Genomic DNA, 17,785 nt, shown 5'->3' with positions numbered 1-17,785 from the left:
TTTTTAGAGGTGCGAATTAAGCGAAGGAAGGTCGTTCATTTCGATTTTTTCCCGATTTTGGGCTTTCGCGAACACAACGTATATTCGCTATGAGTCAGGTAAGATACTTTATTAGTCCCATATTTAAATACGCCCTTTTGAAAAAAACAGTAGAGATCTTAAAAAAATGATAACTGATATCATAAAATGACATCTATGCACATTTATCCAAAGTTTCAGCTAAATCGAAAATGACAAATAAATGAAAAGAAATATTTTATTTTCACCATTTACCATGGAATAATTCACCACAATGTAAGTAAATATTGATTTTTCATATGCAACGGTGTCTAATAAATGCATTATGGTGTCTAATAAATACATTGTAATAAAAACACCATGTTCCCTCAAAGCATGTACTAAAAGACGATATAAAACAGGTTTGCTTGGAGATAGCAACGATATCAGTGCGTGATGGAAACCTTATCAGTACTGATGGCCACGGATTATTGGCTCAAAGCAGCAAAAAACACAGCATGAATCATTTTCGTTTGCCTTAGACAAGCAGTTTCATTGTGAATTCATAGGGAACAGTTTAGTTTATGGGGGTCCACTCTGGAGACACCTTTTTTCGGCTGGCTATTTTTAAAAGTTATATGTAAAACATGGCAGATATTGAGCCAAGAATTGATTTTATAAAGTTAAAATGCTTTCCCGAAATAGACAGCCAGAATAATAACAGCCAAATCGTCACAGCGGCATTTCTTGAATCGGCCAATGAAGTCATCGATGGCATCGGTAAGTCATCATTACGATTGCGAATGAAACATCGATTAATACTTTGTGTAAGTATGAAATTATTTTACAGCTGCTTGTTATTTTTTACTTGCAGAATCATTTGGAAGACTTTTTGTGCCAATTGTCAGAGATATGCGTGGTAACGTAAAGGTTTGTACACGTTATTGATAAAAAATCTCGCGTTTCTGTTACTAAATTTATTCACAGAGGCTGGAAGCCAAATATAATGAAAATGATCGAGCTTTCTATTATTTGGAAGACCTTATTCTTTTCGATAAAAATGGAAAAACAAACTCTTACGATACCGTAACCGACGCGTTACTTTGGCTAAAACGAGCACTTGAGATGATAGAAATGTTTTTTAGAAACATGTTAGAAGATGTCTCATGTAGCGACAATGTAAAACAACATCTCAAGAAAGCATACGATGACGCACTTCTACCTTATCATGGCTTCTTGGCTCAAAAAGGTTTTCAGGTGAGTAATTCTGTGAATGAATTTTTATTATGATTTTTAAAATAACGTATTTTTTACACCGTACGTATCCCACGTGTTAAAAATGAGGTGTATCAAATTTATTACTCGAGTAATTTATTATTAGGTACATCTTTTAACAATATATAGGGTAAAAGCTTTATTTAATAAAATAATATTACCTAGTATTATTGAGATCATGAAATTCAATTTCATTAAATATATTTACCTCTAGCGCAATTGGTTTAAAAATTTGTAGATTATCTACTGAATAAATAAAAAATTGAATTTCCGGAACGTTGACGTATTTAAACCTTGAGGCATTCTAAACGTTCGACCAATTTGCACGCCTGGCATTGTTGATAGACACTATATGATTCCGAATTATAAATTAGTGATTTTTTACATTCAATTTTATGTAGAAGTCAGTATGTACGTCAAAACCAGCTGTTCTTCCACTAGAACTAGGCCATAGGTCGAAAAAATAGATGCCATCGCTTAATGGGGTGAAAATACCCTTCCGTGCCCTATATTGCGAAATCACGCTCTTTAGTTTAAATGTGTACCTATATTTTTGCGACAGCAATGTCCGATTTTTCTGGAATGTCTCTTACAGAATTAGTCGAAGTAATGAAGATTTTTATGAAATTTTCATTACAGCTCTACCGATAATTGTTATCAATATATAAACAGATAAGGCAAAGTCTTCGATGCAATTTCCAGCTTTTTATTCTTTACAATTATAAATTTTTATACATACACATTTATTTATCTTTTCAGATTCTTAATCATTACGTACCGTCGCGCACAACGTTGCTGGGCTCTGCAAAAACAAACCAGCAAAATATGGACGCATTAAATAAGTTCCTATCAACGTTTCGAGCCAACATTGATTACTTGAACAAATTTTTTGAAACACATGATTTTAATAAAACATATAAAGTATAATGTTAAAATGGCGTTTCACATTTCACATTTCAATTATATGTACGTTCTCTACGAATGGATATTTCCGGTCTGAAATTGCTCTCGGCGAAAAAATGATGCTCGACGAATAGCTGAAAAGCTGCATAGTATTTGTAAAAATAATAAGCAGCATTGAACCGCTTGGATGACAGTGCTGATTATATATTTCAGTATGGCTTCATTGATGATCATGTAAAACTGCAACGGTACTTGAATGAATACAGACAATATCCAGAAACCAGCAAAGTCGGGTATCTGTAACAAAAAACTTTAGTTGGAATAATGAAATATCTAAATTGTTATATTTTACACACTTTATCCAAAAGATTTCCAGAATAACCAAGAAACAGACGAATACATTCAACTGGAGCTGCTATAGCCAATGCTATACTTGATAATATTCGAGAAATGCTTGAAAGACTATAATACTAGACATAAAATAGTAACGATGGATTACTTTTAACATTTCTTTAAAAATTAATACCGAAAGTGTAACTAACTTCGTAATACAATATAATTATGCCAGAAGCGAACCAAATTCCACTAAAATAAACATTAATTACCAATAGCAGTTGTACACAAACATTGGCAAAATATCTTTCCTCTGTAAAGAAAACAATAACATGTGAGCAACACCGGTAAATATGTAACAATTAAAACTAACCATGAAAATCAGATAAATGTTTATGCTTGTTATTTTGATTATTATCGTTATTCACGATTATGACACTAGAAAACTTCTGTTCATTCAATTCGCTCATTTTTTAACTATTAAAACTCAAAAAGGTCGATTTACTTCATCGTGATAGTAACTATGTATGATTCTATTACCTCATTAGCTACGACTGTAACCATGGTTACCGGTGTCAACAAACCAACTGAACTATCACTAAATGAATATAAGGAAGAAATGAGATTACTCACCTTGACTTGTCAAGCTCTTCAAGCTTCAAGCTGATTGTGCGAAAACTCATCCATATGATCCATGTACCTATAGGTAAATTTTTCCATTCCAGATTACGTGAAACTTATTGAACCCATTTTGTACCAGCGAACATAAAAACGTCCTCGTATAAAGCAATATTACTTCAACAATAATTTTATATTTTTGCACATACTTGGATGTGTTTTTGTAGTTTATTGTCAATATTTTTTTGACGTAGGGCTACATCTTACGGCAAGGTTTGAGATAGGGTGTCATTCCAAAGAATAAAAAAATACGAACTTCACGAAAAAATGAAAGATTTTGAGCGCTAATAGCTTAGCGGTTTCCAAATCAATTTACAATATTTTTGCATCATCGATCGCAAAATCTTCTACGCATCAACCCCAATAAAGAAACCTATTGATTTCAAAGTATGCACTATTGAAAAACTGAAAATAATGAAGCATTGCCTAACCGGAAATCCCCGCTTCGTGATTGGTTGGATGTTGGAAAAGACGCCTTCATAGTTTTAACGTGATTTTAGAAAAAAATCAAAGGAGTTGTGCACAAGACACTACCGCATGGTTGACGTAGGACTACCCAGTCCAAAAACATCCCATCAAGAAGACTGGCATCTCTTCCTCGCGCCCAAGCAACAGCAACAGCAAGTGACAAGCAACAGCGCACCCCTCGTAACAAAAGTTGAAGCTGTGTGTACATGTATTAGTGGGATGCATGCGAGCGTGGCAATGCATTGAATACGTGTTTGTGTACATCCATATTTTGATTTACACACACTAGTGTGTATTAGTTCAACTTTAACTCGGCAGATAGCATTGCTGCCTCTCGACTTTTGGCAGAGTTGCCGGTCTTCGCGATGGAATATTTTTGGCAAGTCTCTTTGTTGCATGATGGTCCATCGTTGGACCAAAAATGTTCTTCCACATCAATTCTCTACCAGAGCAGCTTCCATAGAAGCATAAACGCAAACTAAATACTAAATATGTGAAACTAGCTGATTGCCCGATCTTACTCGGGACCCCTTCACTCAATCACATGTACATCTGTTTTTGTAACGAAAACTCTCATAATGCAAGAAACAATACCCTTTTTCTCATTTGGATATGTCTACTCCCTTTCTCAGTTCCTCTCACGTTGTCCTCCAACCACTTATCTGTCTTCTTCTCGGTAATCCCTATAAAACGACACAAAGCCTTTTTTACGTTTTTGGACCTTCTCCTTTTTAATGGCCACCCTATTCACCCTTTCAGAAATAAAACTACAAGGTATACAGCCCTAAGGGTTGTACGAATGGGTGACGTAGTATAGTAACGTAGTATAGTATAGTCATATCATTACATCAAGGATTAATGGAAACTGCATTTCTGGCATATGTGTTTATAAAAATCTGTGAGTGCCATTGTTTAAGTGACTGTTTAAAAGAGAAGAGCGAAATATTCAGATGCAATTCTTCCCCACCACAGTCGAGCCCATGCAGCCAGCGTTCATCAGTCATCCTGGTCCTGTGTGTGGGAGTGGTGACGGGGTCTTCCAGCCTGCTACGTCCGGCAAGTATACTCACTATCCTGAACTTCCGATACCTGATGTCGCTTTACGTCCTAGCAGTTCGGCTTCATGGCCCGACACGAGCATCACGGGTAGCGGTTCACATCTCACGCCGGCCAGCAGTGTCACAACGCAGTCTGGTGTGCCAATCGTAAGGACGCCTGCATCCGATCGCGTGCCTTCTGTGTACTACCAGAACGTCAGAGGATTACGGACTAAAATTGCTCGGCTGCGCTTAATGTTATCAAGTTGTGAGTATGACATAATTGTCTTCACGGAGACGTGGCTGCGGACAGATATCGGCAGCCATGAAATTTCGCCTGACTATGCTATATTCCGTTGCGACCGTAATGAACTGACCAGCAATCACTCACAAGGTGGTGGAGTGCTGATTGCTGTCAATAACTCTCTGGATTGTGACTCCATAACTCTTCCTAACTGTGACGAGCTCGAACAAATTGCAGTCCGTATTAAGTTGCAGCATCGTTTACTCTACATAGTTGCTGTATATCTTCCTCCCAATTCGCGTACCGAGCTATACTCAGCTCACGTAAGAGCAACACAGGGTATCTTGGATTGTCTTTCAGAATCGGACATAATCTTATCAATAGGCGATTTCAATTTACCTGACTTAAGGTGGAAGGCTGACGATGATATTAATGGGTATATTCCTTCGAGTGCCTCAGCTGAAATTGAGTTACACTTTACAGACGCAATGTTTTCCAATGGCTTGAGACAAATTAATCATATTGTCAACACGAATGGTAGGCTCTTGGACCTGGTATTTACCAATACTCCAGAATATCTTGATATAGTAGCACCGCCCTCTCCACTGTTGCCTGTCGACTATCATCACGAACCATTCATTTTACTACTTGACGAGATGGACGCGACAATACCTGACGACCAAGTTGATCAGATCAGATTTGACTACTCTGCATGTGACTATGATCTGTTGAACTCTATTTTTGCGGACATGGAGTGGGACAATCAATTTTTTAACACTGACTCAGTTGACCAGATGCTACTTGCTGTCTATGATTCACTTTTAGGTGTTATCACTAGTCATGTGCCCAAAAAAAGACAAGCGTTGGTCTCCAACTTCAAGCAACCGTGGTGGACCCCTCAGCTCCGAAACCTTCGTAACAACCTCCGTAAAATGCGCAACCAATATTTCATTACTAAAAGCGAATCTGATAGAGCTAAACTTCGGGAGCGTGAGGATGAGTATAAAGCTGTCCTTACCGCAACATATGACAACTATTTGCAAAGGATTCAGTCTGCTGTTAAACAGGACCCCTCCTGTTTCTGGAATTTTGTTAAGAAACGCAAAACTGGCAACAATATTCCTACGTCGGTCAACTTCGAAGGAACAACTTCTCATTCGAGCTCAGAATCAGCTAATCTTTTCGCTACGTTTTTCGAGGGCGTATTTGGTAAAGCATCACCCGTCCAACGACACAACTGCTTCGAGCATATACCGTTCCGTGATATTAATCTACCACTAGTGCAGTTTTCTATAGACGAGGTTCGGAAAGCTCTTGAAGATCTCGATTCAACGAAAGGACCCGGAACAGACAGTCTACCACCAGTATTTTTAAAAAAACTGCGCCGTTTCGCTTGCATCGCCGATTACCGCTATTTTTAACCGCTCAATCAGTAGTGGATCGTTCCCAATTGCATGGAAAATGGCGTCCATCGTGCCGATCCATAAGTCCGGAAGTTACAAATCGGTCACCAATTACCGTGGCATATCCATACTTTGCAGCCTCAGCAAGGTATTCGAAAAACTACTCCATACAACTATATACAGATCAGTCGCACCGATCATCTCTAACAGCCAGCATGGATTTATGAAGCATCGTTCGACAACATCAAATCTTATGTGCTACGTCACGGCGATTTCACGTGAGCTAGAAGCTAAGCGGCAAGTGGATACTATCTATTTTGATTTTGCGAAAGCTTTTGATACTGTACCACACAATCTCATTATTGAAAAACTGAACTACATCGGATTTTCCTCATGGTTTACCGAATGGCTTTACTCATACTTATCCGATCGCAAAGCATTCGTTACAGTAAACTCCGTGCGCTCCAGAACATTTGACATATCGTCTGGTGTCCCTCAAGGCAGTGTGCTTGGCCCGCTCATCTTTATAATTTATACTAGCTGACCCGACAAACTTCGTATTGCCACAAATTAATCTGTGTTGTACATAAATCATGAATCTCGGATGATCTTTGTCACAATCTCGAGTTTTGCAAGCCCCCCAGTGGGCGGCGCTTCCGACGGCGGGTCACCGGCAACACTCGCGACCGTCTCGTCCTGAATGATCTAGTGTTACTATAGATAGTTTTTGTGGTCTTGTATTGACTAATGTTTTATGGAAGAGTCTCGAATTTCTCGAGTTCGATTAGTTTTTGAGTTTCGCAAAAATTTCTGTTTTATTTGTATGAGAGTCCATATCCCCCTACCACAGGGGTGAGAGGTTTCTAACTATCGTAAAATAAATTCAAGACTCCAAAATCTCCCACATGCCAAATTTGGTTCCATTTGCTTGATTAGTTCTCAAGTTATAAGGAAATTTGAATTTAATTTGTATGGGAGCTCCCCTCTTAAAAGGGGCGCTGGTCGTAATTCACCATAGAAAAAATTTCTGCCATCTAAAACTCCCACATGCCAAATTTGGTTCCATTTGATTGATTAGTTCTCGAGATAAGAGGAAATTTGCATTTCATTTGTATGGAAGCCCACCCTCTTAAAGGGGAGATGGGCCTTAACTCGCTTTCTAAAGAAGAGAGGGGTCTCAATTCACCATAGAAAAAAATCTTGCGTCCAAAACCACTTACATGTCAAATTTGGTTCCATTTGCTTGATTAGTTCTCGAGTTATGAGGAAATTTGTTTTTCATATGTATAGGAGCCCCCCCCCCCCTCTTAAAGTGGGGAAATCCATAGAAAATATACCATAGAAAATGTTCTTGCCTACAAAAACACCCACATGATAAATTTGGTTCCATTTGCTTGATTAGTTCTAGAGTTATGTGGAAATTAGTATTTCGTTTGTATGAGAGCCCCCCCTCTTAAAAAGGTAAGGGGTCATAATTCATCATAGAAAAAATGGTTGCCTCCAAAAACACCCACATGCCAAATATGGTTCCATTTGCTTGATTAGTTATCGAATTATGAGAAAATTTGTATTTCATTTGTGTAGAAGCACCCCCTCTTAAAGTTGGGAGGGGTCCTAATTCACCATAGAAAATATTGTTGCCTCCAGAAACCTCCACATGCCAAATTTGGTTCCATTTGCTTGATTAGTTCTCGAGTTATGAGGAAATTTGAATTTCATTTGTATAGGAGCCCCCCCTCCTAAAGTGGGTAGGGGTCCCAATTCATCATAGAAAATATTCTTGCCCTCGAAAACTCTCACATGCCAATTTTGGTTTCATTTGCTTGATTACCTCTCGAGTTATGAGGAAATTTGAATTTCATTTGTATAGGAGCCCCCCCTCCTAAAGTGAGGAGGGGTCCCCGTTCATCATAGAAAAAAATTTTGTCTCCAAAAACACCCACGTGTCAAATTTGGTTCCATTTGCTTGATTAGTTCTCGAGTTATGAGGAAATTTGTATTTCGTTTGTATAGGAGCCCCCCCTCTTAAAGTGGGGAGGGGTTCTAATTCACCATAGAAAATATTCTTGCTCTCGAAAACTTTCACATGCCAAATTTTGTTCCATTTACTTGAATAGTTCTTCAGTTATGATGAAATTTGTCTTTCATGTGTATAGGATCCCCCCCTCCTAAAACGGGGAGGGATCCCAATTCATCATAGAAAAAATTTTTGTTTCCAAAAACACCCACATGCCAAATTTGGTTCCATTTGCTTAATTACTTCTCAAGTTATGAGGAAAATTGTGTTTCTTTGGTACAGGAGCCCCCCCTCTTAAAGTGGGGAGGGGTCCTAATTTACTATAGAAAATATACTTGCCCTCGAAAACCTTCACATGCCAAATTTGGTTCGATTTGCTTGATTAGTTCTCGAGTTATGAGGAAATTTGTATGGAAGCCCCCCCTTTTAAAGAGGAGAGGAGTTATAATTCCCCTTATAAAGAGGGGAGGGGTCTCAATTTACCATAGAAAAAATTCTTGTCACCGAAAACACCCACATGCCAAAATTTGTTCTATTTGCTTGATTAGTTGTCGAGTTATGCAGAAATTTGTGTTTCATTTGTATGGGAGCCCCCCCCCCTCTTAGTGGGGGGAGGGGTTTCTAACCATCACTAAAACCTTTCCTGGCCCCAGAAAACCTCTACATGCATATTTTCATGCCGATTGGTTCAGTAGTTTTCGATTCTATAAGGAACATACGGACAGACAGACAGACAGACAGACAGACAGACAGACAGACAGAAATCCTTCTTTATAGGTATAGATTACTGACCTGGTCGAGCTGCTGTCATCATCGAAATTATCGTTTGCCGACGATCTAAAAATCTTTCGGGTGATTGGTGCCCCTGCCGATTGTGTCGCATTGCTAGTCTGGTGCAGTGACAACGGCATGCGTGTTAACAGCAGTAAGTGTAAAGTAATATCATACAGTCGCCGTAACACCGTTTTTCTTCATCAATACAGCATGGGACCGGATTGTCTGGAACGTGTTAACTCTATGCTCGACCTAGGCGTTACTATTGACTCTAAATTGAGGTTCGACGAGCATATAAGTAGAGTCACTGCTAAAGCATACACCGTGCTTGGTTTTATGCGACGCCATGCGTCTGGATTCACTGACGTTTATTGCCTCAAGACGCTATATTGCTCTCTCGTACGCAGCATTTTGGAGTATGCTTCCCCGGTTTGGGCTCCTGCACACGTAACACAGATCCTTGCGATTGAGCGGATTCAGAAGAAATTTGTGCGATTCGCCTTGCGTCAGCTACCGTGGAATGATCCAGTCAATCTTCCCAGTTACATAGACCGTTGTCAACTGATTAGCCTGGATACACTCGCAGTCCGGCGCGTCAAACAGCAGCGTCTGTTTATATTCGACCTAATAACAGGCAATGTGGATTGCCCGGAACTCCTGTACCAGATACCGTGGAATGTACCTCCTCGTCGGCTTCGCAATCCACCGTTATTGGCCATCCAATTCCACAGAACAAATTATGGTGTGAATAATTGTTTTAATGTCTGCTTGCGTTCCTTCAACGATGTTTGTAATGTGTTCGATTTTACTCTGTCTAGAAATGTGTTTAGTAGTAGAATCCGAGGCTTAAGTTAGTTATTAAGTAAACAATCTGTACGACGTAGTCGAAGATGGTGAAATAAATTAAATTAAATTCATTGAATGCAATGGTGACTTTGAAAATACGTGGATGGGGGCTCATAAGTATAACGCCTGCAACCATTGAGACATAGCGGTTTCTTTTAAGGGGGGACCCTACTCTGGAGGACCGAAAAATGATAGATTTTCGCAAATTTTTTTCAGATGCTAGAATTATAGTTAACTGTTGGGTATTTTGATTATTGGTTAAGGTATATTTGAAGATATATTTTGTATTTTTTGGGTACCAGAATAGTGATTATTATGCTAGTGGCAGAAGGCCGCGTGAATGCCCTCTATAAAATAGTTCCTTGCTGGCGGTACGTGCCGGGAACCAACGGAGTATCGTAGAACGGATTTCAAGGATGGTTTTGAAGCTTTATGGTAATATTTAAATTGTTACGTAGTGGTTTTTGAAAATTCGAAAAATTACCAAAATGGCGGCAATCTTTCCAAAAGAAAGATATTTTTCCATCAATAATCGCAAAATAAAAGCTCATAAAAAATTGAACAGTTGAGATATCAAAAAACGGCTACGTAAGAATTTAGATAATTCATTTTTACGTGCTGAAAAAAAATTTCAGCCAAATCGGTCCACTACATTCTGAGTTACACGTACCACCAGCTAAAAAAGCGTGGTTTTGGGGAAAACGCGTTCAAAGTTTCGTACAGCAATGGACTTCGTTTGAGGTGACTCCACAATATTCGCCGTAAGTTTTCAACGAGATCAGATCAGATCAGATCAGATATTAAAAAATCCTTTTGGCATGACATTTTTGAAGGTGTAAGCGTCTCGAAAATGCAAAAAAATCAGAGGGGTTGTGTACAAGACACGACCGCATATATAGGTGACGCAGGACTACGTAAGTCTCTTTGTAGTGATAGTAGCATGTATTCTTGCTTGTAATCATTCGATTCTTCATGTATACATGCTATATGCAACATATATACATGCTACAAGCGTTGTATGTAACATTTATCAAAGTAGTAACATTGAATACGTTCAATTCTCAAAAGATTGTGCATTTGAAAACAATTTAATAAAATCAAGAACACAAACTATTGATTTGCTGCTACCTTACTGAAATTAAAGATTGTTTTTATTATCCGTGGTTTCCCACGTTGAAAGGATTTTACCAATTCAATCCTATTTTATCAACAGCACATCTTTTCACTACACTTCTAATGAAACGGCAAGCATGTGTATTCATACAGAGACGTATTATAACCGAACACTACAGCTGTAGCACATTTTTCCAGCACAGATATCAAATTCGCCGAGGTTTAATCGTCACGCAGTAAAGAATTTGCGATCTGTTGGGACAACGAACTTGTGTCATTTTTTCTGGCACACTTCCCTAACACAGACATCATATTGGACTAGGTTTAATCGCGTTCGTAAGAAATCTGTTGGCACGAGGGGGCTTTGTCGCTCTCTCTGGCGTACTTCCCAAGCAAGGACATCAAAATGGTCTAGGTTGAACCGCGGTGTTAAGAAATCTTGTTGAAATGAGGAAACTTTGTCACTTGTTTTGGCTTACTTCCCAAGCACAGATATCAAATTGGTATAGGTTTAGATCATCGTAAAGAATCTTCCAACCAATCACGAAGCGAGAATTCTGGTAAAACATAGGTTCATTATTTTCAATTTTTCAATAGTTCAGCATCAAGAATCCATACTTTTCTTCATTTGGGTCAATTCTTAGAAGATTTTCCGATCGATTGGTGTAAGAATATTGAAAATCGATCGGAAAACCGCTGAGCTATTAGCGCTCAAAACCTTTCATTTTTCGTGACGCTCGCATTTTTTCATTTTTTGGAATGACACCCTATCTCAAAACTTGCCGTAAGACGTAGTCCTACGTCAAAATAAAATTCGATTTTTCCGACTTCCCAGAGTAGGGTCCCCCCTTAAAATTCACCTGTGTGCATCACAAAGGTTTAAATAATAATGAATGACCAGCCCACAGATTATTGTATGAAATATGATTATGCGTAGCTTGATATGTTTCAATAATCTTGCTTTAACTCGCTTGTGACCCTTGAAAGGACCATTGGTTATAAATAACATTAAAGCCAAAGCACGTTCAACGTAAATATGACGTGCCATTCGAATATCCTTCTCTTTTGACATGAATGGCAACATGCACGTAAGTTATCGGCGTCGATTCACTGTCTCTTGCTCCGAGAAGGTTTTACTAATTTACTTTCACAGTTTACCGCTTGTTACATAGCAGAAAATATGGCACATATGCGAAATTTCTATCTAATCTAATTTGTTTTATTTGTACGAGAGTCCTTATCGTCCAACCACAGGGGTGAGGGGTATCAAACCATCATAAAGTAAATTCATGCTTCCAAAACCCCCACATGCCAAATTTGGTTTCATTTGCTTGATTAGTCCTGAGTTATGAAGAAATTTGTATTTCACTTGTAAGGAAGCCCCCCGCCCCTCTTAGAAGGGGAAGGGAACTCAGTACACCATAGAAAAAATTCTTAACTCCGCAAACCTCTACATGCCAAAATTGGTTCCTTTTGCTTGATTAATTCTCGAGATATGAGGTTTGTATATTGTTTGTATAGGAGCCCCCTCTCCTGAAGAGGGGAGGAGTCTCAATTCACCATATAAAAAATTCGTGCCTTCTGAAACCATCACATGCCAAATTTGGTTTCATTTGCTTGATCAGTTCAAGATTTATGAGAAAATTTGTATTTTACTTGTATGGGAACCTCTTAGAAGGGGAAGTGGTCTCAGTATATCACTTTAAAAAATCCTGCTTTCTAAAACTTTCACATGCCAAATTTGGTTCATTGCTTGATTAGTTCTCAAGTTTTGAGGAAATTTGTGTATCATTTGTATGAGAGCCCCCCCTCTTACGCCCTCCATAAAATTGCTCTCTTACCCCCTTCAGGAAATTGCTGATCGTTTTATCTATCCAACGACATATAAATTGTTCAGTTTCGTTCAGTATTTTAGTAGTTATTAGCATTTGAAATCTTTCATTCAAACGTTACACTTCTATTTTCGTTTTTACGAAGTGCACCCCGGTCCCAGTATAGTAAACAAAGACGCCAAAACAACTTGTATAACTGCTATCGTCCCAAATGCCAGAGAAACGCACCCCTTTACCCATTTGAGACCGTCTCCCTCTTTTGCCAACCCCCCAGTGCTTTTTCTTTTATGCCAAAAACATGTGTTTGACAAACGACGTTTGATGAAGAACAGTCCACAAGTTCCAATCCAGAAGAGCTATGACGAAACATACATTCATACTCACGTTCTTCATCCCCCTGCTTGTCGATTCTTTCCCAGTCAGTTCCGTCTTCTGTTACGTAGCTAATTATGCATTGGTTTGCTCTATGAAAATCACCAATGTTGCTATTCATCGATAAAAGTACTGATTCGGTTCGAAACACACTCAAAGGTGATTCCATAACGTCAAATTCTTTGGCAATGCTTTTCTAGCTGAGAATTATTAAATGCGAATGAGAGAAAAGCGAATTACCACTCACTCTTTTTCATGGAATGATTTGATCGCTAGTGATACCAATCAAAAACGAATACCTCGCGTTTTGACTCATCGCGATGAGTAGCTTTGATTTATCAATTTTGGAAAACAGTCAAAAGCGCTATCGGGTATTGAATTATACCGTCAAAAAAACATGTACCTAACATTTTTGTTGGGTTTTCGACTATTAGCACCTGAGATACTTGCAACATACATTTTTGCGGCAAAATACATAAATGCACTTCAAAACATCAACGTTCTTCTACACCCAGAAGACTTTTAATCTCATAAACTTATTTTAACATGCTATTCATATTTTTTCAACATTCACGTTGAGTGCACCAGGATCAAATTTTGAACATAGCCGACGATATTTTTATTATCAGCCTTCATCGTTAGTCACACAAGAAGTAGATGTATTATTTTTCTTAGCTTCGAACTTTCGAGGCACCAATTAATATTAATAATATTGCACCAGGTTTGCATTTCATTGAAACTAAATCTTGAAACCATCTTGTTTGCCCGTGTGTCGCTTGAAGTTACTGGTTGTGTATGGCGTTGCAAGTATATGTTGACGTTTGACAAGTTCATAATTATTATATGTGACACGAATAACGTTTTATATTTGAACAAGCAATATTTCTTTTGTAATTTGCCAAAAAATATGTTTGTTTACGTTTCATCGCAAAATACATTCTCGGTTGGATGACAGCGATTAACGATGATTATAGCGATGAGTGTGAGACAGAGATACCGAGCGAGAATTTTCGAGCGTAATCAATTCATATTTTGCTCACCAGTTTTTGCGTCGGCGATTCATCGCGAGCAATCAAGACACGATAGAGTTGCCAGTTGATAAGATTTAAATCGCTGATGAGCAGGTGATGAGCCTTCATCGTGATGAAAATTTGCAACATTGAAAATCACTTTAATGGAAATTAAACAAAGGTCTTTTTTATCATATTTTCCTCTTGGGTGGAACCCCCTATTTTCTCAAAGTTATTTGCACAACTGCAATCGGTTTAAATGCAAGAGGAATGCATCCCCTTTTACTTGGCCCCTCGTTAGGGCCCCTTTTGGTAGCCTCCCAGTGCTGATTCCCTTATTTCAAATGTACTAAGTTTGATGAAGAACCATCCAGGCGTTTCGGAGTTAGGGCCTCCCCCATTGTTATGAACCTCCGCCCCCTTATGTAAACCCCCTACGTTCTGAGTCCTTTATGTCAAGGAACATATGTGCCAAGTTTGATGAAGAAGCATCCAGGCGTTTCCGAGTTAAGACCTCCCCCCTTGTACGATCCCCCTCTGTTACGACCCCCCCTGTTATGAATTCCCCATCGTGTTTTCACCCCCGTTTAATTCTAATTCCCTTATGTCAAGGAACATGTGTGCCAAGTTTGATGAAGAACCGTCCAGGCGTTTCGGGGTTAGGGCCTCCCCCCTGTTATGAACCCCCCACCCTTTTGTCAATCCCCTTAGTACTGATTCCCTTATATCAAGGAACATGCATGCCAAGTTTGGTAAAGAACCGTCCAGGCATTTCGGAGTTATGGCCCCTCCTGTTACGAACACCCCCCCCCCCTCTTATCAACCCCCTAGTGCTGATTCCCTTATATCAACGAATATGTGTGCTAAGTTTCGTAGAGATCGGTCAAGGCGTTCTGGAGTTATGGTGGAACATACATACATACAAACAAACTCGCACTCAGTTTCATTATATAAATAAATTTTTCCTTACAGTTTATCCGAATACCATCTACTGATTATACAAAAACGGTAAAAAAAATTTTCACTTTTTCATGTTTAAAAATTAATTTCCTACAACTCACGCTTAGACATCATTTTGGAGTAAACCTTGTTATCCGAGATTTGATTTTTGAAACATAGTACCTAATAATATAAATACACTCTTTTTAAAAGTGATTCTTGAGCCTAAAATTACCCAATGTGTGTGGAAAGTGCATATTTCCTGTTATCAAAAACGTAGGTGACGCTTAGAATAAAAAGTTCAAGTTTTGTCATTCACCCCTTTCACATAAACACATCTGCTAAAATTTGAAAATTACAGAAATGTGTTTTGTTCCGCCTTCATAAAATCGTAAATATCTCAGCGAGATTTAAACAAACGTCCATATTTTCTTCGGAAAAGTTGTTTGTCATAAAATTTTTCATCTATTCAGTATAGCTATGTTGCTCTGAGACACTATTTGATACCCTGCTTTGCCGTTTATTTAAATGAAATTTCGAAAATTTTAAAAGGCGTCGAAAAGCAAAGCGCACAAACCTCCGCTGTACAGCCTCGGTACGATCAACTTTATTTTGGTAATGTGGCTTCCAAATTTGGCAGCAATACTCGAGAGAGACCGCCTACTTAGCTTCGAGGTACGATGCTGGTCTAACAATCCGAACAATCTCGGCTAGACGGTGCTTGCTTGATAGAGTCAGTAGGATCGTTACACTGGCCCCGTAATTTTCCTGTACTCTAAACAGCCGGCTGCGAAGTCTGTCGATAAAGAAGGGTAATGTCTAATGACGGTTTAAGCCCACGACTTTGCTTTTTACTCGAGAGATGAACGCACCAGCGAACAGTATAAGGATTTTAGACAATAGATGTTACTGAAATCCTTAGCGATCCGGAACATGAAACCTAGATTTCTAGAGGCTTTCCCGATTACATATGAAATATGCTGCTGGAACGATAGTTTGCTATCTATTAGCACGCCTAGATCTTTGATGCAGTTAGTCCTTCCAATGCTAGTACCTAAGAGCTTATAGTCGAAAGAGATAGGTTCTTTTGTCTTGAGAAAGTAATGGCGGCACATTTACTCGGATTAACTTTCATATGGTTTGTGCAACACCAGTCTGCAAAGTTGTCTAACTGTTGCTGAAGCACGTGGGCGTCGGCGATAGAGCTGATTCGATAGAAGATTTTCAAATCATCGGCGAAGGACAAACGGGGAACTTTGAGTTTAAAATTCACATCATTGATGCATAGAAGGAATATCAACGGTCCTAGGTGGTTGCCTTGGGGAATTTCCGATGGAGCAGAAAATTCATCAGAATAATTATCACCAATTTTCACTGCTAGCCGACGGCCAGTGAGATACGAACGCAACCTACTGATAACTCAGAATGATTATAGTTATCTGTTATATAGGAAGTAAACGATAAAAAATTGGTCACAGCAGAGCGCTTTGGCATAAACCCGTGCTGGTCCTCAACAATGTATTGTTGGCAAAATCCAAAAATGCAATCCAATACAGCAACCTCAAAAAGTTTACCAACCGAGCTCAGGGCAGATATACCACGATAATTTTCAATGTGCATTTTATCCCCTTTTTTATAGACGGGAAACAAAAACGAAGATTTCCAAAAAGTCGGGAACTTGCCTTTAGCCAAAGACATATTAAAAATACGATGCAGTGGAGTCAGTAAGCTGGCAGTGCATTTTTTCAGCAAAGCAGATGGAATGCCATCAGGGCCAACAGAGTAAGACGCTTTGAGTCTAATTATAGCTGACTTTATCATCGATTCGTCTAACTCGATTTGGGTGAACGAATGACCAAAAAGGGTACAGATTCTGCAGCAAAGTCAATTTGTTCCAGGTTCAAAAACTGCTCCGAAAAAACACTTCTGAATTTAGCGGCAAAGAGAACACTAATCATCTGCGGTTCGGAGCTCCAGCGCCCATTATACATCATTGAGGAAGGTAGTCCAGACTCATTCCTTTGATTATTTACAAACTTCCAGAAAGACTTCGGGTTCGATTTCAGTTTTCGTTGCATAGAGCTGATGTAGGACCGATAGCATAATTGGCTCATACGTCGATATTTATGGTTTAGTCTCACATAATAAGCCCTCAACATCACAGTGCGATGCCTTGAAAAACGACGGAAAGCTGCTCGCTTTGCGATTTTCAATGCGGTTTGTTTCACCTACTTTAACAATTCTAAAAATATTTTTATGCATTTACTTCCGAAAAATGCCATTTTTTCAGAAAACTCAAATGTGCGACCCCTAAATCGCGTCAACCAATGTTGACGAAAGTTTTGTTGAGACACCCTAAGCTATCATTTGAGGGGTGTGCCCCCGGGTTTTCTAATACAGTGCTATTTTGGGACACTCTACTGATGATGTTTTGTGTTGCATTTCAGTGTGACTAAAAGCACTGTGCATAAAACGAAAAGCTGAGGAATTGTAAGTTGAAATAACTAATATTCAATAAAATGGCAGAAGTTAGATCAATTAAAT

The 17,785-nt window shown here is 38.8% G+C and overlaps 1 protein-coding gene across 1 annotated transcript; it reads left to right on the top strand.

The window, feature by feature from the left end:
* Positions 1–604: 604 nt before the first annotated feature.
* Positions 605–2,199, top strand: LOC128745340 (glycolipid transfer protein B). Its single transcript, XM_053842383.1, has 4 exons — positions 605–777; positions 872–927; positions 985–1,254; positions 2,032–2,199. The coding sequence occupies exons 1-4, from the start codon at positions 645–647 to the stop codon at positions 2,197–2,199; spliced, it is 627 nt and encodes a 208-aa protein (XP_053698358.1). The 5' UTR covers positions 605–644.
* Positions 2,200–17,785: the final 15,586 nt, after the last annotated feature.

The sequence above is a fragment of the Sabethes cyaneus genome, chromosome 1 (assembly GCF_943734655.1).
Source record: "Sabethes cyaneus chromosome 1, idSabCyanKW18_F2, whole genome shotgun sequence".
NCBI classification, from domain to species: domain Eukaryota; kingdom Metazoa; phylum Arthropoda; class Insecta; order Diptera; family Culicidae; genus Sabethes; species Sabethes cyaneus.
This window is presented reverse-complemented; position numbering and strand designations above follow the sequence as displayed.

Bases quoted from the DNA above. Each gene is read 5' to 3' on its own strand.
- LOC128745340 (XM_053842383.1), top strand. From the start codon at position 645: ATGGCAGATATTGAGCCAAGAATTGATTTTATAAAGTTAAAATGCTTT. The intron at 928-984 runs GTTTGTACACGT...ATTTATTCACAG, and splicing joins ATATGCGTGGTAACGTAAAG to AGGCTGGAAGCCAAATATAA. The intron at 1,255-2,031 runs GTGAGTAATTCT...TTATCTTTTCAG, and splicing joins TGGCTCAAAAAGGTTTTCAG to ATTCTTAATCATTACGTACC.